The sequence below is a fragment of the Leucoraja erinacea genome, chromosome 8 (genome assembly GCF_028641065.1).
Source record: "Leucoraja erinacea ecotype New England chromosome 8, Leri_hhj_1, whole genome shotgun sequence".
In the NCBI taxonomy this organism is placed as follows: domain Eukaryota; kingdom Metazoa; phylum Chordata; class Chondrichthyes; order Rajiformes; family Rajidae; genus Leucoraja; species Leucoraja erinaceus.
Genome location: NC_073384.1, coordinates 63,792,658 through 63,814,071, shown reverse-complemented (window position 1 = coordinate 63,814,071; position 21,414 = coordinate 63,792,658). Strand labels below are relative to the sequence as shown.

Genomic DNA, 21,414 nt, shown 5'->3' with positions numbered 1-21,414 from the left:
CTGCCTGCTGCTGGTCATTAAACAACAGCAAACTCTGTGTTGGCAGCCCTTCAGCTCTATACTGACATCAGTAGCTGGTTGCCTGCTGTTCAGCAACACACCAGTAACGACCTGTGGCTGTGCCCTGACGTCCTTAGCTGGCTCCCTGCTGTTCAGCAACACACCAGTCTCTTCAGAATACAGCAAGCACGTCTGGAAAAAAGCACCAAAAAGGTAAGGGAAATTTGTTCTTACCTGTACTGGTTTTCAGCCTGCCGTTTTCGGAGGAACGTCCTTCCTCCCGCAGCCCCACGGACCCCGTAGCGCAGATCCATGGGCTGCTGTCCCCGATGTCGGCTCTCTCTCTCTCCCGGGAGGTGCAGCTGCTTCAATCAGCTGCGGAGCCCCTAACGACTGCATCTAAAAATAGACCCGACTTGGTCTAGAAACTCCCCGGGCCGTGTAGATTTGTTTCCCGCCCGGCAGCAGTCATCTTGCCGGTGCGGGGAGCGACGTCGGGCACAGCTGTTCTGTGCTAAAAATAGCCGTTTGGGAATCCCCTCCGGAGGATTCGCACTAACTGCTGCTGCTGGTTCTGGCTGCAATATTTCTGCAGTCTCCTCTCCAGCTCCTGCAGCTTCTTGTATTTCCTACCTGCAAGGTAAGTGGAAAAATTTTTGCAGTCTCTTACCTGCTTCTTTGCATTTCTCTCTCGGGAGACGTCGTCTCCCACGTCTGACTCGTTGAATGCGTGTATGCGATATGACACGCATGCGCTGTAGCGGGCTTCTTTCATGGAGTCCCTCACGTGACTCCGAAGTAAAATCTCTGCTGCCTGGAATTGATTAATTTACAATATTGTTTTTTTTATAAGGAGGCAGCTAAAGGCGAATTATTTTCCCTCACTTTGATGTGTTTCCCATTTTCTGCTGATCACGCCCAAACCTATTCTAAAAACCTGGTTCAAATTGGAATTTGCCTCCAAATTTCTTAACATCTGTTCAATTACATTTTTGCCAGTGGTATGTAACTCCAATCCAAAGATAGAGACCACAATCAAAATTCATTAGATGGTGGCATTATTACAATATTGTACGTTCAAAGGTACAGTATATGAGTGAAACTGATGGAGGTGGAATCGCACCACAATACTCCAATTAATGGAAGAAGTTTTGATGAAGCATTCAGGAATATGTTTAGACAGGGGCTGATTAGGGATAGTCAGTATGGTAGACACAAAATGCTGGAGTAACTCAGCGGGTGAGGCAGCATCTCTGGACAGAAGAAATGGGCGACGTTTCGGGTCAAGACCCTTCGTCAGTATGGTATTGTACATGGGAGATAGTGTCTTACAAATCTGATCGAGTTTTTTGAAGTAATAACCAAAAAGGTTGCTGAGGGCAAGCCCACATAGACTTCAGCAAGGCATTTGATAAGGTTCCACATGTAGGCTGCTCTGGAAGGTTAGATCGCATGTGATCCAGGGAGAACTAACCAACTAGATAAAGAATTGGCTTTATGGATGGAAGCAGTGGGTGATGGTGAAAGGGTGTTTTTCAGAATGGAGGCCTGTGACTAGTTTGGTGCTGGGCTCGTCGCTGTTTGTGGTTTATGTCAATGATTTTAACATGAATGGAGAAGGCATGATTAGTAAGTTTGTAGATGACACTAAAGTGGGTGGTATCACCTGATGCGCTGGGGCAGCAGGGTGAAGGCCACGGACGCCAATAGGATCAACAAACTCATCAAGAAGGCTGGTTCTGTCCTGGGGGAGGAGTTAGATTCATAGGACATGATCTTGGAGGAGAGGATGCTCCTCAAACTGCAGAGCATCTTGGACAATGCAGCTCACTCCCTCCATGACACACTGTTCAACCTGAGGAGTACCTTCAGCAACAAACTATTATCACCTAGATGCAGGATAGAAATCCACAGGAGATCCTTCTTCCCTGTGGCTATCAAACTGTACAACTCCTCCCCCTTCTGTCGTGGTGTAGACTGAGACTGACTCCCTCCCCCCTCCCCAAGCTTTGCACATCCCCAATCCCTTTCACTCAGTACTTTAATTTCATGTTTCATGTATTTTGTGTTTTTATGACTGTTGGCAGATCATTTCCCTCCTGGGATAAATAAAGTTCTATCATATTGTCTCGTACATAGTGAAGACAGTTATCAAACATTACAGCAGGATCGTGATCAGCTGGGCAAGTGGGCTGAGGAATGATTAATGGAGTTTAATGTAGTTAAGTGCGAGTTGTTGAATTTTGGGAAGTCAAATCGGGGCAGTCGTTCACAATGAATGATAGGACCCTGAGAAGTGTCATAGAGCAGAGAGATCTAGGAGTGTAGGTATATAGTTCCTTGAAAGTGACGTCACAGGTAGATAGGTTGGTCAAGAAGGCTTTCGGTACATTGGCCTTCATCAGACAGGGTACTGAGTATAGAAGTTGGGATGTTATGTTACACTGTACAAAACGTTGGAATATTGTGTTCAAGAGTGCAGAGAATATTTACAGTACAAGGATGTTGCCTGGACTTGAGGTCCTCGACTATAGGGAGAGGTTGGGCAGGCTGGGACTTGATGTCAGTTGTCAGATTATAATTCAATTTGGTTTGCTGCCAGTTTGCCTTATATGAACCCTTTTCTAATATTTTATATATGGATTGTTTTTCTTCAAGATGATTATTTATTTTTGTTGAACAACTATCAAAATACTGAGCTACTTCGGAGCCTGACACGTGAATGGAAAGGAAATCCAGCAGTCTTCTCAATAGGACAAGCTGTATTGTGGCTCGTATCAACTGATCCCAAGGATGCTGGATTCCACCTTTTGCAGGAGATATATGATCAAGGTCAAGGTAAAGACACAACAACATTGTAAAGTGCCCTTAGGTACTTCATGGAAGGCCACTCAGCCCATCCAACCTAAGACTGGCTCCTGATAGGGCAATCCTATGTCTCATTACCCCGTAACTCATTCAATTTTACATGCCGCTCAATTCTCCTTTGATCATTATACCACCCACACTAAATCAAGGAATAATGTTACAACGGCCAATTAACCCACCTTTGACCTGTGGGAGTAAACTGGAGCATCCAGAGGAGATGGACATGGTCACAGGGAAAACGTACAAAACACTTGTTCAAGATTGAACCTGGGTCCTTGGATCTGCGAGTTAGATTGCTACTGTTGCCCTACATGTACATATGATCATGTAATATTTGATGTCTTTAAAAAAAACATTTGGACATGAGATAAAAATCTTCAATGTGGAGGTGGAATTTAAGGAGATTTGGAAGAACAAAGAGGATATAAAGATCGTTCTGGACTTTAAGGCTCGGGTGGTTAAGTAGAACTCTAGTTTCCCCTAAATTCATAAATGGTGAAAGGAAATGTATACAGTAAACCCTCACAATAATGGACCATGGGGGGTGGGTGGGGTGGGAGTGGGGGCATGGGGGGAGGTGTCCATCATTGCCAATTGTCCGTGTGGAGAGGGGCAAAGTTTAACCCAAGGCTGGGAGGGAAGAAACACAGCGACAATGGGGTTAAACAAGCGTGAATTCACATACCGGAAGCCCCAGAGTCCCCGGCTCCCCATGAGGTGTACCAGGGACAGGTCTGGTACTCACACATGCTCCAACAACTGTAAGCATGCCACGTGGTTTCAACTTATTGGGTAAGTGGTGCGGTGGTGCAACAGGAGCCGAGCTCCACTATAACCAAAATCTGTTATATAGAGGTCCATTATTGCGAGAATTTACTGTATTCATGTCTTCAGCTTTGACTGAAACCACTCCAACCAGGGAAAGGTCGAGAAAGGTCAAGACCTTTCTCACTTAAATTTCCCATTGGACTAAGGATGAGAAATCTGCTCACATCTCCTCCCTCTACATCTGCCCCCTCCTTTTCCACTGCATATCAGATTTCCAAACAACCAAAACTTTGATCTCATTCAAACGAGAATCCATTAGGAGCAGCCCAGACTTTGAAGTTGGATATTTGGGCAGACAAAACTCTAGAGTTAGGATGGGATAATGAAATGGGACGATTTGCAAATATGTAGGCACAACTTGAATTCAGTACTTTGAGATGGAGAGATAATGGAGATATAAAATATCAGTAATCCATGAGTGTTACTTATCATGAGATGGAACGTGGACAGTAATATTCTAATCAAGTTAATATATGTGATGGAAAAATCTCACAAAGCTACCCATGGATGGATGGATGTCCACCAAGGAAATTTGAACCCACGATTGAGAATTTTCTCATTTTTAATACAACGGTGTAAATGTAATGGTGACATCAATGCTGTGGATAAATGATGTAAAAATTCATTATCATGTGCATTATTAGGTGCTTTGGAACAGGCAATCCTTAATGATGGTGTCTCTACACTGGAAGATTGGCAGGAAATTGCAGATGCATGCAATGCTAACAGCTTCAACAAATTGGCAAAGGGCATTTTTCGTGTACTCACATCACAAGAAGGAGGAACAGTAATAACATTCACATCTGATGATGATAAAGATGGTGCAAAATTGACAGAACATGTTTTATTGTAATTCAGTCGTTCACTGAGCAAACATTGTTTGTACTTTTGTATTCAATTATGAAAGATGGAAAGTTTACTAATTGGCAAAATTCATCATTAAACTTATAACTTTATCTCACATCACATTGTCAGAAAATACAGGATTTATTTCCCCAATTAAATGTCTGAAATGTGATCACTGTTGCAAACAGTATGGCCCTAAATGCACTCGCCTGACATTGGTTCCATTGATGTCAATGGGGCTTCAATAATCTTAACACCTTTTAGGGATAGTGATCAAAACAAAAATAATTGAACTTCTTATTTTAAAACTGTGTTCCTGACAATTCATAATTTCCTCAGCTCTACATTATAGACAGATTGTGTGCTCAACTGGACTCCTGTCAGAATTAAGAATGGTATTAACAGAGTTAACAAAATATATTTAACTTTTTAAATTGAACTTTGTAGAACTGCGCATCAGATGCTAAAGCCTCATATGCTGATACATGTTAAGTGGATTGCACATTGACTGCATTCATGATGACTGGAAATATATTGCAGGAATCTGTGCAACCCATCATATTAATGATCATCAAAAAAAGAAACGTTAAGTTTATATCATTTTCCAGGTTTAGGTTCTTAGTCATGCAGTGTCAGTTACAGCACTGAATTTGCTGTTTCTTTTATCTGAATAAATTCAGAACTGCAATATTTGATTTTTTGCTGTTGTGCTGCTTGCAAAATGTCACCACAGAATGGTGCCTTTTTATTTGCGCCTTTCACTCTTTCCTCGTGATATCAATGAACAGCTGAGAGAAATGAATAAAGCAAAGGCTATGGAATTACACTACAACCAGGCTGCATTTCGGAAGATCTGTACTGCAGAATACTTGCTTCTTTCAAGTTAAGCCATTTCAGTACAGTATCAACCCGACCAAATGGAAATTTGCCTACATATGTCCTGGGAATTCCCATTATCGATAAATTCAATAGGACCAGCAAGTTAAGTAAGTATTTGTCTTTGAACTCTATGTGGAATTGACAATCAGAGAAATTCTGTACATGGATTTCTTTTATTTTTTAAGGCTCTATTATAATATTGGATAGCCGCATAATATGTTTTCAGTTTATTAGCTAAGTTTCCGTCATTTAGCACCACAATTAAACTAAATGATAATCCTTCACCTGTGTTGGATCCTTTATGTTGCAGAGGCCTACTGGAAACTACAGTAGGATTGGTCATACTGTGGCACTGCTCATGCAAAAATAAAACACCACTGCTGACCGACAGTTGGTGAATCATGACTGGTTGTCATTAGGGAATGAATGCCGACAACATATACATCTTTACTGGAATCGCATCAGTGGGCATCTGGCAGCTGTGGCCTGCGAAGAAAAAAAAAAGACAAGTAAAAGATGTCAGACACCTCTTACATGGTTAAGTTAAGTAAAAAAAAAAAAAACGTTAAGTAGAAGCTTTCTTTAACAGAAAGGGTAGCCAGACTACTGGTACAGCAGTTGTAACAAGGGTGACCTGCAAACCTTGATATAGGATCAGTATAGGCAATGAGACGAAGTTTCCTGCAAGTGAAACAATAAATTATCTAACCTGGCCATCTTCACCATGCCCATCTAATCCCTCTACATTCAAAAATACCATTATTATTTGGTCTTCCATCATTATGCTTTCCACAGAGACCACTCCCTCCACAACCTTTTGGATTGCCTTGGTCATCCCTTCCCAATCAAATTATCCCCTCCCCAGTGGAATACACTCTTGCTAACCCAATTTCAACATTGCCTTCTTCTCCAATTCAAATTGCAAGCAGCAGGGATATCAGCTAAAGCGGATGGACTCCTTCCTTAATTAAGCAAATGAGAATCAAAGTCTGTCCAGACCTATCAGGAGTAAGCAGGAGCAGCAGCTTCTGCTAGGTACTGTCCACAATGATACAAATAACCTTCAGGAAATATAAACTTACCATAGATGAATGATTAGTTTACTTTATGTCTTAGCCACATTTACAACTGATCATTTCTTACACCATTTCTTAAGCGATGCTTATTTAAATTAAATAAGTAATTAAATAGATGCTTGTTTAAATATTGGTTTAATAAGTAAAAGAATATTGAAAAATATTATTATCAGAAAGGATGGATTCTGCCTTGTTTTAGGTAATAGATAAAGAGTTGGAGCCTTTGGCTTTATCAAATGAATAAAGTATCGTAGAATTGTACAGCAAAAAATGATCCCGTTTCAGACAACCGCTTCCATCCCAACCATAATGCCTAGCTATACCAAGTCCATTTGTTTTCATTAGGCCCATATCCCTCTATAGATTTCCTATTTAAGTATCTGCATAAATGGCATTTAAACAGATTTTTGGAAGTAAGTCTTCTAAATAGGAAAAGTACTGGGAAACGTGGAAGGATATGAATAATTAATCATAATTTAGAGATTATAAAGTGCATCACAATTATTGCAATTTTCACTAATCCAAATTTTTTAGTGGATCCGTTCAGAATGGGAAGCAGACCAGCAGCACAAGTGAGGAGATAATAAATAGGGGCAGTATGTGAGTCTAGGCTCAATGTCAACAATCATGCATATCTGATGGATTTATTCCATCCACAAGTTGTCTATTATCTTTTCAAATTTAAAACCAGCCCTATTTTTTAAATATTTTCCATGGGCCACGTATTATAGTCCACACATGTTTGCTTTGGGTTAGGTTTGTTATTGACGTGTGTACAATGAAAAGCTCTTTGTATGCTATCCAATCAGATCAGATGATACTATACATAAAAACAAGTCAAACTCACTTACAGTAGCTTGACCTAGGGAGAAGATACAGTGCAGACATAAATGTCCACAATTTTGTGTACGGAATGGGGTAGAGGTGACTCAGACAGTACACTGGCTCATTCGAAGCCTAATAACAGAAGGGAAGAAACAGTTTCTGAGTCTGTTCGTGGAAGCATTTAAGTTTAGTTTAATTCAAGGAACCTAGTTTAGTTCAAGGAACTTAGTTTAGCTGGAATTGATGGCTTTGTAGCCAAGTTTGCAGATGATACGAAGATAGGTGGTGGGGCAGATTGTGTTGAAGATCAGGGAATCTGCAGAAGGAAGATAGACACAATAAGCTGGAATAACTCAGTGGGTCAGATAAAGGAAGCAGGTCATTGTCAGTTGTGGGCTAGGTGAAAATGAGTTACAGACAATGAGACTTGGACAACTTTAAAACTAGTACAACAACTTGGGTGGGGGAGGGACATGGAGAGAGAGGTAATCCAGGGACTCCGACAGTCCTTTCAGGTTAGGCAGAAGTTCAATTGCATCTCCCGATTCCCTCCACTCATCTCCTCTGGCTAGAATGCTTGTGTTTTATGGGGAGTACAACATAGCTGACTTGGTTCAGATGGCCAAACCAATATCAGCTAATCGGACCTACCTGAGATCAAGCAGATCTCTTGAAGAGTATATCCCTATATCTAACATACACCTTTTCCGTGACCAGTGTCTCAGTATACTGCATCAAGGAGGCCTTCCTAGTCCTGCCAGTCTTACCCTTCACTTTAATAAGACATACTATTAACTTGTAAACAATTCTCTCAATCAACCATTGCCTGTTCCCATCTAATGCCTTCAAAACTAGCTGTTCCCCAATTTAGGAATTTAATTTGTGAACCAATCCTGTCTTTTTCCATTACTATTTAAAAACTAATAGAATTATTATTACTGGTCCACAAAGTGCTCCCCCACTGACACTTTTGTCACTCTCCCAATAGCAAGCCCACTATTGCTCCCTCTCTAGTGAGGTCATCTACATATGGTTTGAGAAAACTTTCCTGGACAGATTCAACAAATTCAAATTGCCTAAATGTCACGAGAAATTAACATAATTTTGAAAAAGTTTAAATAATCATATCCCTTAGGCACTTTCTCATATATGCAATGCTGCCCTGTTATATGCTGGGTTTTTTGTTTTTGTAGCATTGATATTATCAAAAGCTATGAAGCAGAGAAGTTATTTATGATTTGGCGAGGCAGGTTCTGTCATAGGTGTTCTCAGCATACTAGACCGATTCTGTTTCTGACAGGATTAAAAATAGCACCTATTTCAAAACCAATTATCATCATATACATAAAATACAAGGCCATATATTCGCAGTGGTGAGGCAACATATATGTTTTTGAATGGAAAAACTGCAAAATATTTCATTGCTTGATATAATGGCAAATCATAAAGCAAACAAATATTTGTGTGTTAGAGGAAATACCTCGTGTACCATTGCATCTGTTCTCTTCCTCAACTCCACTATGAAGTGTCTTTAGAAACCTAAAGGGATAGAAACACTAAATTCATTATGTGCTGCAATATTAATACAAGCAGCAAGAATGTATAGCAAATCAAATTGTTGACAAGAAGTCTACCAGATAAATTGATTGATGCAAAGAACCAAATGAAGCAAAGTATTATTTTGATGTATAATAACTTACACTTCCAGGATGTTGCAGGGTGTGGATGGAGGAGTAGAGGAGTGTCAAACATGGACATGCCACTTGCTCCCCACCCCATACAAAATAATTTCAAGAATGTGCACTGACCTGTATGTGTGTGTAACAGACTTTAAAATCGTGAGCAATTTAAAATTCCAGCATCCACTCCTTTGAATTTGCAAGGCAGTCTTAGAGTCATAGAGTCATGCAATGTGGAAACAAGCCCTTCAGCCTAACTTGCCCACACCGACCAACATGCCCCATCTACATTAATCCCACCTGCCTGCATTTGGCCCATATCCCTCTAAACCTATCCTATCTATGTACCTGTCCAAATGTTTCTTAAACGTTGTGATGGTACTTGCTTCAACTACCTCCTCTGGTAGCTCGGTCCATATTCCCTTTGTGTAAACAAGTTGCCCCTTAGGTTCCTATTAAATCATTTCCCCTTCACCAACCTATTTCCTCTCTTTCTTGATTCCCGAATCAGGGCAAAAGACTGCATTTATCCTGTCTATTCCTCTCTTGATTTTGTACACCTGTATAACATAATCCCTCGTCCTCCTGTGCTCCAAGGAATAAAGTCCTATCGTGCTCGCTCTCTGCCTATACCTGAAGCCCTCGAGTCGTAGCAACATTCTAGTAAATTTTCTCTGCACCATTTCCAAATAACTTGGATAATACTGTAAATAACCTGGGGTGATACTCTAAATGTGGCCGCACCAATCTCTTGTACAATGGTAACATTATCTCCCAACTTATATATTCAATACTTTGACTGATGAAGGCCCAGCTTCTATACTTAATACTCTGACTGATGAAGGCAATGATAAAACATTCCAAGGTTTTGACAGCAGGACTAATATTGCAGCACACAATGAATTATTTTGATGTATAATAACTTACACTTACAGGATGTTGCAGGGTGTGGATGGAGGAGTAGAGGAGTGTCAAGCAGGGACATGCTCTATTCATAGAGCCTGATTTACTGGTATTAGAACAGGTGAATAAAAGATCAAGGAGATAGATTATGTGTATCATAACTTCATATGAAAGGTAGATCGAAAGTCTGGAAATTGCATATATCTTGTGGAGTTGTTGAACGCGAGATATTGTAGAGACGAAAAATGGAAAGGCGGTGGAAAGAAGAACAGAAGGTATCTTTGAGAAACCCATTTGAGGAGACCAGTTTCTAGATACAGAAGCAGTTTTCGCACAAAAGGTCTGCTTTAAGCAATACTAGACCAAGTGGGACCCGTTAGGTCCCTGTCACACGGGACTGGTCCCCCAACGTAACCCGTTCCTCAATGCAATATTCCTCCACTCACCCGTTCCCCCAACCTGACTCTCCCTCCCTCCCTCTGCCCATTCCGGCTCAGCCGCCGCTCAGCCCGTCCCCGTCCTGTTTGATCGCCGGCTGCTGCCACTCGGCCCGTCCCCACCATCTCCGCCCACCTGCTGCTGCCGCTTGGCTCGTCTCCGCCCTGCCCACCCGCCTACCTGCCTGCCTGCTCGCTGCTGCCACCTGTGGAGTCGGTGATCGGCACGGTGGGCAGCACGAGTTTCGATGAGCTGGAGGAGAAGATCTCCACTGAAGGCACCTCTGCCTACAGCCTGTCCGTTTTTCTTATTTTTTTTATTTAATTTTAGTTTGTCTAAACAGATTTGTTTTGGGGATTCTTTAGTTTTTGTATGTGGGGGAGGGGGGTAGGGTAAGGGGGTAACCGTTTCCCAGTCGCTTCCTGGCGAAGATGCGACTATTTCTGCGAGTCGCGTCCTCACCCCCCCCCCCCCCCCCCCTCCTCGCGGCCTACCATCTGGATTGGAGCGGCCTTTCCTGCCGGAGACCGGGGATCGGACCAGAGCTTCGGCAGCGGCGGCGTGGTGCTGGATTCACTACGGAGCGGGTGATACCTACCCACATCAACGTTTGGAGCTCCGGAGCGTTGGGCCTTTACTCCAACATCTGGGGCTGTGGTTCGCGGAGCTCCCAGCGCGGGCGGTGCTGACTACCACATCGCGGAGTACCTGCGACCCTTTGCCAAGGGCCGCCAGCGTGAATCTCCACCCGGCGCGGCCTGGGGACTTCGGGAGCGGTGGACTCTGGTAGGAAGCAGCTGATTTGGAGGTCCAAGCCGCTGAGGTTGGCCTCCCGTTCCGACGTCGGAGTGCCAACACCCCAGTGAGCGGGCGTGACCGGCGGGATGCCCGTAGCGGCGACTGCGGAGGGCTCCGGAGGCCCCGACCACGGGTGAACATCAGAGGAAGATGACTGACTTTGGTGCCTTCCCTCGCAGTGGGAAACGTTTGATTCTGCTGTGGGGGGATGTTTTATATTGAACTCTATCGTGTGTTGTGTTCTTTATTTTATTGTATGGCTGTATAGTGATCACATTTCACAGTGCCAACTGGCACATGTGACAAATAAATGTATCTTGTATCTTGAGAAGGCTGTGAGGGTGAGTTATCGCAACGGCGGCGGAGCAGAAGACGGACCCGGGGGGATGGGTAGACAGGACCGCCATTGCCGCAGAGGGCGAGCAGGGGAGATGGGTGAGTGATGAGGGAGAGAGAGACGGGATCAAGGCCTCCACTGGGCCTCCACTAAACCCCACCCCCCCCTCTCGCAGCCGCCGCCGGTGGTGGGGGAGATGATAGACAAGTTACTGTGAGGAGGGGAGAGAGGAGTTTGTGAGTGAGGCGGGAGAGCCCGCTGCCGGTGGGGCAGGAAGGGGCGTCTCCATCCCGGCCGTGGCATTGACTGACAGGAGAAGAGACCAATCTGCGTGGCGCTGACTGAAGGAATCTGCGCACACGTGGTTTTGTAAGATTTTGAAACCTCAATAACTTTTACAATATACCACCGATCAGAACGCAACTCGTAGCACAGGAGAACGGTGAGTAATTTGGTGAAATGTCGTGGCGCTATCGCGTACTGTTTTTGCGCAAATAGAAAAACCCCGCAAACGGGAAGAACGCAAGATCATATTTTAGTTATGTACTGGACTAAGTTGGGTCCCAGTCACATAGGAGGCCTGGTCCCCCAAGAGACTATTCCGTGCGGCGCTGACTGGCAGGAGAAAAGAGCAAACTGCGCACGCGCGTTTTTTAAGATTTTTAAACCTCGCTAACGTTTACGACATTCAACCGATCGGAAAGAAACTTGGTGCACTCGCAGCACAGGAGAACGGTGAGTGAACTGTTGCAAATTGTAGCGCTATCGGGAACCATTTTGCGCAAATAGAAAGACCGCCAAACCAGAAGATAACAAGATCAGAGTTTTAGTTATAGATAGGTAGATAGATAGATAGATAGATAGATAGATAGATAGATAGATAGATAGATAGATAGATAGATAGATAGATACAGTGGCTTGCAAAAGTATTCATACCCCTTGAACTTTTCCACATTTTGTCACGTTACAACCACAAACGTAAATGTGTTTTTTATTGTGATTTTATGTGATAGACCAACACAAAGTGGTGCATAATTGTGAAGTGGAAGAAAAATGTTACATGGTTTTCAATTTTTTTTACAAATAAAAAACTGAAAAGTGTGGCGTGCAAAAGTATTCAGCCCCCTTTACTCTGATACCTCTAATTAAATCCAGTGCAACCAATTTCCTTCAGAAGTCACCTAATTAGTAAATATAGTCCACTTGTGTGTAAACTAATCTCAGTGTAAATACAGCTGTTCTGTGAAGGCCTCAGAGGTTTGTTAGAGAACATCAGAGAACAAACAGCATCATGAAGCCCAAGGAACACATCAGACAGGTCAGGGATAAAGTTGTGGAGAAGTTTAAAGCAGGGTTAGGTTATAAAAAAATATCCCAAGCTTTGATCATCTCACGGAACAATCCATCATCCGAAAATGGAAAGAGTATGGCACAACTGCAAACCTACCAAGACATGGCCATCCACCTAAACTGACAGGCCGGGCAAGCAGAACATTGATAGGAGCTCAGAGAAGCATAGAAACATAGAAATTAGGTGCAGGAGTAGGCCATTCGGCCCTTCGAGCCTGCACCGCCATTCAATATGATCATGGCTGATCATCCAACTCAGTATCCCGTGCCATGGTAACTCTGGAGGAGCTGCAGAGATCCACAGCTCAGGTGGGAGAATCTGTCCACAGGACAACTATTAGTCGTGCACTCCACAAATCGGGCCTTTATGGAAGAGTGGCAAGAAGAAAGCCATTGTTGAAAAAAAGCCATAAGAAGTCCTGTTTGCAGTTTGCCACAAGCCATGTGGGGGACACAGCAAACATGTGGAGGAAGGTGCTCTGGTCAGATGAGACCAAAATTGAAGTTTTTGGCCTAAATGCAAAACGCTATGTGTGGCGGAAAACTAACACTGCACATCACCCTGAACACACCATCCCCACTGTGAAACATGGTGGTGGCAGCATCATGCTGTGGGGATGCTTTTCCTCAGCAGGGACAGGGAAGCTGGTCAGAGTTGATGGGAAGATGGATGGAGCCAAATACAGGGCAATCTTGGAAGAAAACCTGTTAGTCTGCAAAAGACTTGAGACTGGGGCGGAGGTTCACCTTCCAGCAGGACAACGACCCTAAAAATACAGCCAGAGCTACAATGGAATGGTTTAGATCAAAGCATATTCGTGTGTTAGAATGGCCCAGTCAAAGTCCAGACCTAAATCCAATTGAGAATCTCTGGCAAGACTTGAAAATTGCTGTTCACAGACGCTCTCCATCCAATCTGAGTGAGCTTGAGCATTTTGCAAAGAAGAATGGGCAAAAATTTCAGTCTCTAGATGTGCAAAGCTGGTAGAGACATAACCCAAAAGACTTGAAGCTGTAATTGCAGCGAAAGGTGGTTCTACAAAGTATTGACTAAGGGGGGCTGAATACTTTTGCACGCCACTTTTTTTTTACGTTTGTGGTTGTAACGTGACAAAATGTGGAAAAGTTCAAGGGGGATAGAAGATATAGATGGACGGACAGACAGACAGACAGACAGAACAAAGGTCATCAAATGCTCATTCAGACTATTCATTTCCAAGATGCTGTTTTTATCGGAGTGCGAAAATATTCTAATGGTAAAGTTTTTGCAGTAAAGCTAAAATGTTGTGTCATGCTAATGGCAAGATTAATAGTGAGATTAAACGAGTACTTACCAGTGCGAAGTTTGATCTGTATTTTATGAGGAGTTACGATGAGGGATTACGTGAAGAACCCACCCAGTGCGCAGGCGCGGCATACTTCCAAGCAGCGGTGTGGAATCACAGGTAGACACAATATTTGAAGTAAAGATAGTAAAGATTAAAGAGACATCAGCTCGAGTTTGATCCATATACTGAGGGTGGGAGCGGAGGGCACGTAATCCCTCATCGTAACTCCTCATAAAATACAGATCAAACTTCGCACTGGTAAGTACTCGTTTAATCTCACTATTTTACTTCGGAGTCACGTGAGTGACTACGTGAAGACTTCAAAGGTCTGTGATTTCAAACCGTGTAACAGCTATATCACTCGCTGCCGAAGTTATCGAGGGAGGAAGTGGTATCTAAAGACCAACGAATCTGTTTGTTTTTTGAAAACAAAAATGTTTATTAAACAATAACAAAAATAGCTCCCTTGGGCTTAAATTATAAATTTGCAGTTTCTAAAATTTTCTCTGCAAACAAGTCTTTCTGCATCAGCGGTTTATGATAGAATATCCGGAACGTCGATTCCCTTGACCATCCTCCTGTGCTTAGGATGTGGTCTATGGGAACATCCATCCGTTCCGCCGCTGACGTAGATGCTGCCCTAATAGAATGGGATTTAAAAACATCAGTGTTAATCCCTGCAGCTTTCAGGACCTGTTTTAACCACCTAGATATAGTTTGGCTGGTTACCCGTCCAAAAGGCTTCTTGTGGCTGACCCATAAGGCTTTTTCACTCCCTCTAAGTGTATGGGTTGTGTCTACATAGTTGTATAAATGGGTCACTACACACAGCCTAGGTTCTGGAGGGTAGGCCCGGAAGATCAATGGCGAGTTGGACATACCTGGCCTGCTTTGTTTAACTAACCCCGGCATAGTGAATGTGATGCAGTCTGGGGTAGTTACCATGTTGTCCAGTCGTAGTTGATGTAGCGACTGGACCCTTTGTGCAGAGACGAGCGCCATTAGCATGAGGGTCTTGAGTGTGGATTGCTCTAGACTGAGGGATCCCACCGGTGGCCATCCTCTGAGGTGTGATAACACGACACTTATATCCCATACATGGGTATACCTGGGTGTAGGGGGTTTGTTATTGTAAATCCCCTTGAGGAGTTTTATGACTAGCGGGTGGGACCCGATGCTATGGTGTCCTGTTGGCATGAGATAAGCAGACAGGGCACTTCGTGCTGCATTGACGGCACTGTAGCTCATCTTCTGGTCATGGTGTAAGTGGGCCAGGAACTCCAACACGTCCGTGATTGAGGCTGTCTTATACGACGTCCCTGCATCCAAGCAGTACTGCTCCCATTTCTTGATATATGTCAGGTACTGCTTCTTGGTTGAGTCTCGCAGGGATGCCGACATGGTGGTGATGGTTCGTTCTGATAACCCCAGTCCCTGGTAAGGCCTGGTTAAAACCTACAAACCAGGAGTTTTAAATTTTGATGGCATGGATGACTTATGCCGGATACTGGGTGAGTCAATAGTTGTGGGTGACTGTGAAAGACCATAGGTGACTCAACCACCATGTCGTGAAAGACTGGGAACCATGGTTGGGTAGGCCAGTCGGGTACGACCAAAATACCTGAAGCAGAGTCTGACTGTATTTTCTGGAGTACCCGGCTGATGAGGCAGAAGGGAGGGAAAGCATAGAAGAAGAAATTTCCCCAATCCAGCGTGAAGGCATGTACCGCTGCTGCCTTTGGGTCTGGTTCCCAAGCCACATACATGGGTAACTGGTGATTCAATCTAGACGCAAACAAATCTATATCTGGCGTTCCATATTGCTTAATAATTTTTGCAAATATTTTTGGATCTAACATCCATTCGATGTTATCATTGAATTTTCGTGACCTGGTGTCTGCCACTGTGTTTAGCTTACCTGGTAGATAGGCAGCTGATAGCCAAATATGTCTCTCGACACACCATTGCCAGATTATATTAGCCAATTTGTCGCATGATACTGATTTTATGCCACCCATGTGCTTGATGTAGGCCACCACCGTTGTATTGTCAATCATTAACCTAACATGCACGTGCTGCATATTGGATGAATATGCTTTTAGCCCATAAAAGGCGGCCAGCATTTCCAAATAATTTATGCCTAGTGAGTGTAGTAGCGATGTCTCTGAATTAGTCCATCTGCCACCTGTGCTGGATATAGAGTTAGTAGCTCCCCAGCCTAAAGCACTGGCATCCGTCGTGATGACTATGTTAGGATTGGTGACGACAATGGGACTGTAACTGTGCCAAATATTTTCTGACCACCACTGAAGTTCTGATATGGCCTCAGTGGGTAAATGCATTGTTCGGTCATAATGCCCCCTACTTTGATGTAGTGCATGTGTCCTTGCTCTTTGCAAATTTTGGTAATGCAAGGGTCCATATTGTGCAGCTGGAAATGCTGCTACAATACTCCCAATTACTCTGGCAACATGCCGGATCCTTGGTTGTGTATTTGCGATTAAATTGTTGCATGCTTGCGCTAATGCAACCTTTTTATCCCTTGGCAGAGTAACAGTCATGTGGATAGAATCGATGGTGAAGCCTAGATAGTCCATGTTAGTTGACGGCTTCAATATTGATTTATCTGGGTGTAGAACAAATCCCAACGTTTCAAGCAGTTGTTTAGTAGCTGAAACTGCTGCGACAGCTAGTTCCTTGGTTCTCCCCATTATGAGAATGTCGTCCAGATAAGCCATGACTAGGTATTTTTGTTCTCTTAATATTTTCATGGCTACTTTAAGAATTTTGGTAAATAATCTGGGAGCTGTCGTTAAACCATTGGGCAGTGCTCTATACTGCCATAGTTGCCCCATCCAGATAAATTTCAGGTATCTAAAATGATCCTTGTGAATGGGTACTAAATAGTAAGCATCTTTGATGTCTATGCTTGCCATGAAGTATCCCTTGGAGATCAGTTGTCTGGCAGTGACAAATGTCTCCATTTTGAAATGTTGATACTCAACAGATTGATTTAGTGATGTTAGGTCAATGATGATGCGACATCCACCATCTTTTTTGGTTTTAATAAATATATTTGATACAAATTCCAATGGCTCATGTCTGGTCCTTTCAATGACTCCTTTAGACATGAGCCTTTCTAGTTCAGCCTGTCCTTCCTCCTTCTCTAGTTCAGTGGGAAGGAATACCCTTTGGGGTATATGCTGAACCGGCGGTATTATGCCTGTTTTAAATTCAATTTTGTATCCACTAATACTGTTGAGTATGTATTTGTTGTTAGTGATAGTACACCAAACATGTTTAAAGAAACGTAAACGCCCTCCTGTTAGTAAAACACCCTTGGTTTGTGTATGTTGACAGGAACCAGACCCACCTACCTCCATGTTCATTTTTGGGAGCGTCTCCGTTGGTGGGTTTGGCTCGAGGGCGTTCTTGTTGGTGCTGTCACGGGGCGGCGTATCTTCCCACGGCTCCGCTCTGGGCCCCTCTCTAAAAAAGAGCTGTGGGGGTAGTGAGGAGCGGTCGCCAGGCTTTCACCAGTCCGGTATCTGCTGGTGGATGCCGAGGGGTGCTGCCAACTGGGTGTCTTCGCCCTGCTCGGCGCTGGTCCTGCCCTCATGAGGCCTACAGGTTTGGCAGCCTCTTCAAGTTCTTTCAGCCTTTTTCCCAGGTCAGCCCCAAATAGCAGTGCCTCTTTCTCTGGCGCAGGAGCTTTGCAAAGCCCCGCATATTTGGGGTTGAGGGCAGGCCTGATGTTTTCCCGCCTCAAGTTGTTCATCTCAAAGTGGGTGTTGCACATCAGAGCTAGGACATCCTGTTGGGGTGTAGTGAGGTCCGTATTCTCTGCGGACCGAGCAAAGGCGGTGATGGCTGCGGTATGGAGCTTCAGGATGCGCTGCATCTTCAGCTCTTGGCTCCTTATGTGTTGGCCTAGCTGGCTCCATATCTGGCCATTGACGGTCTTGACCCGCAGCGCCTCACAGTTCTCGGGTGCCGTATACGTCTCGAGAGCCTCCTGGAGTACTTTCTCCTGGAGAGGCTTGTTGGAGAGCCGGTTTATGCTTGCCGCCATTTTTGGGCTCAGCATTCTCCCGGCCCTCGGGGGCGCCGCATATCTGTTGACCACACCCAGCAGCTCTTCTTCCTCCTGCTCCCCTGGCATACTTGTGTAGTCGTCCGCCTGCCCCTGCGATAAGCCAGCCCAGTCCTGGCCTCCCTTGCTGACCTCAAACAAGGAGGGAGCAGAGGGGTGAGGTGACGGTTTGGAGGAGGCCTCAGCCCGTCCTCCCTGGAGATGCCTTGCCTGCATCTCCTGCTCGAGCATTTGCTCGAGGAGCTGCCTCATGCAGCTTAAGCGGCTGTCTCCCCGTTTAGCCGGTGGAGAATGTTCCCGTTCCTCCGACGAGTCGGAGACCACCGGCCGGTCCGTTTTACGGGTGGATTTCCTCCCTGTGCGAGGTGTTGAAGTCGGCAGCACAGGGAGCGGCTCGGGGTCGGGTGTACGGGAGCGCTCAAATTGCTCCTCCGCCGCCAGTGGCTGCCGCCCAGATGTCGACCCTTCCTCGGGGGGAGTTGGGCAGGCAGTCCGTTTAGTTGGTCGCTTGCGGGTAGCCATGCTAGCGACTTCTCTGCAATACAAAAGACTCACTTACCTGAGGTCTTGTCTTTATCCTGCAGCTGGAGAGCCTGGCTCCAGCTGCCGCCGCTGTTGCGCTGCTGGCGTAATGCCGCGCCTGCGCACTGGGTGGGTTCTTCACGTAGTCACTCACGTGACTCCGAAGTAAAATTTATAATTATAATTTATAATCACAGACCATAATGCAATTCATGTGCAGTCAGTTATTTTCTTCTTTCTTATTGTAGCAAAAGTTAAGAAGCCATTCAATTAGTTTCAACCAGTTTTCTTATTGATTCTTCTTTTCTTATTGATTCTTCAGTCTGGTTGAGGTTAGGGAGGTATAGATAAAAATACTTTTTTTCCAACTTAGAAGGAAGCATAAAACCACCAGTGAATGAATGGTGATCCACAGCATGTTTGCAGCAAAATGATCACTGTGGCAAAATTCCATTATGTGTGAGGACCAAGACAATGCACAAAGTTAACTTAGTATTCTTGTTTTGGTGATCATTTCTCTGCTGGAAGTAAATAAATTCATTTTAAGATTGGCAGCATGCATTTAGGGATTCTGGTGAGGGGAGGATTGGAATTTAAATTGCTGGTTGGTGGAGAGAGGTAGAGACATCCGGACCTTGCATGTGAGAGTGAATTAGGGATTCTGGTGGGGAGCTAGAGGGTAGTAGTGATAATTGACTATTGATGAAGCAGAGGTGCTCAGGGTTGTATTTAGGCCAAGGTATAGAAAGGGTTGCGAGGAGCCAACAAAGGGATACAGACGAACCTTAAAAGCCTCAGAAGTTATTTTGAGATCAAGTATGAGATTGGGGTAGGTTTCGAGAGAGCATTAAGGTGGATAATTCCTCAGGGCATGATGAGTTATATCCCAGGTTATTGAGAGAGACAAGGAAGGAGATTGCTGGAGACTTGAAGCAGATCTTTGTACCCTCTCCACCCATAGGCTAATCCCTGGAGGACTTGAGAGTAGCCAATGTTGTTCCTTTGTTAAGGGCTGCACAGTGGTGCAGCTAGTAGAGCTGCTGCCTCAGTGTCAGAGACCCGCATTCAATCCAGATTTGTTTACATGACGTTTACACGTTCTCCCTGTGACCACACACATTTCTTCCGGGTGTTCTGATATCTTCCTACATCCCAAATGCATGTAGACCTGTAGGTTAATTAGCCTCTGTAAAATTGCCATGAAAGTGTAGGGAGTGGATGAGAAAGTGGGATTATATGGAACTAGTGAGTATGGGTGATCAATGGTCAGCGTGGACTTGGTGGGCAGATGAGCTTGAGTCCATGCTATATATTAAAAAAGTGGAACAGGAATAATTAAGGAAATTATAGGCCAACGATCTGTACATCGGTGATAGGGAAGCTATTGGAGAGGATTCTTAAGGATAGATTTACTTGTATTTGGCAGTAAATGCTGATTAGGGACAGTCAGCATAGCTTTCATGTCTTACAAACTTTATTGAAGGTGATTGATGAGGGTAGGACAGTGGACGTCATCCACACAGTCCTCATGCTGGGCTGATTCAGAAGATTAAAATAATTGGGATCCATGTGATTTAGTAATTTAGATTCAGAATAAGCTTACCTAGAACAAAAACGGTTGAGAATTATTCTGACTGAAAGTCAGTGACTAGTGGTATTCTGTAGGGAATTCTGTTCTGGTCTTGTGATATAAATAAATGACTTGAATGAAAATGTAGATAGAAGGAACAGCAGATGTTGGAATCTTGAGCAAAGCATAAAATGCTGGAGCAACTCAACAGGTCAGGAGGGGTCACTGCATTTGTGGAGGAAATGGACAGCAGACATTTTGGGTTGAAGCCCTTCTTCAGACTGACCGGAAAAGAGATGTGGAGGTGGGACAAAGATTGGCAAGGGGTAGATGGATACAAGTGAAGGGTGTTTGATTAGGAGATGGCTGGAGTATGTAACATGGGCTGGAGGTGAAAAGGAAAGGCCAGCAGATAAGGAGAGAAGAGGAGGAGTGAAATTAAAGACAGAGTACGGGATACAGGTGGAAAGGGGCACAGGGGAGGGAAAAGAGGAAGGAAAAAAGTAAAATGAGGGAGTGGCAGATGTATGTATGAAGGAGGGGAAAGGAATTGTAAAGGTGAAAGGTAGTAGGAGAAATGGGTGCAGACATAGTTGGCTGGATGGCACAGGAGAGGGATAGGATAGGTTCTTTATTGTCATTATAACATGTAAACATGTACAACAAAATTAAAAATGCCAACCAGTCAGTGCACCATTCACACATTATCTAAAAGCTAACGATACGTAAAAGAGAATATCTGAAATAAACTAAAATAAATAACATGAAAAAACCAAGCATAAACACACAACCATACATTCTTCTGTCGATTGCACAATCCCTTTGGTATGTAGCGCACCTGCGCTCATTTGGTGGCTATATTAAGTGTAGTTATTGCTGTGGGATAAAAACTGTTTTTGAGTCTGTTTGTCCTTATCCTCATTGATCTGTACCGTCTGCCTGACGGCAACAGTTCAAACAGGGAGTGTCCGGGGTGGGAAATGTCCTTTATAATGTTCTGGGATTTCTTGAGACAGTGGGAACTGTGTAGGTCCTCCAAGGTGAGGAGAGGGCAGCCGACAATCTTCTGGGCGT

General features: G+C 44.1%; 1 protein-coding gene and 1 long non-coding RNA gene across 4 annotated transcripts in view; one reads left to right on the top strand and one right to left on the bottom strand.

Moving 5' to 3' along the window:
- The window catches only part of LOC129699776 (clathrin heavy chain linker domain-containing protein 1-like), a 64,055-nt gene extending 59,464 nt beyond the window's left edge, over positions 1-4,591 (top strand). For both annotated transcript variants that reach the window (XM_055639848.1, XM_055639847.1), the window contains exons 11-12: positions 2,659-2,838; positions 4,341-4,591. In XM_055639848.1, coding sequence (XP_055495823.1) covers positions 2,659-2,838; positions 4,341-4,549 — 389 coding nt within the window. In that variant the 3' untranslated portion in view covers positions 4,550-4,591. The remainder of the gene's footprint in view (positions 1-2,658; positions 2,839-4,340) is intronic.
- The window catches only part of LOC129699777 (uncharacterized), a 30,084-nt gene extending 20,860 nt beyond the window's left edge, over positions 1-9,224 (bottom strand). The window contains exons 1-3 of one of the 2 annotated variants that reach the window (XR_008723931.1): positions 9,023-9,224; positions 8,803-8,861; positions 5,707-5,907 (exon numbers count right to left, since the gene is read on the bottom strand). This is a non-coding gene — a long non-coding RNA (uncharacterized LOC129699777). The remainder of the gene's footprint in view (positions 1-5,706; positions 5,908-8,802; positions 8,862-9,022) is intronic. The other variant, XR_008723932.1, reaches the window with a different exon arrangement.
- Between the last annotated feature and the right edge of the window lie 12,190 nt (positions 9,225-21,414).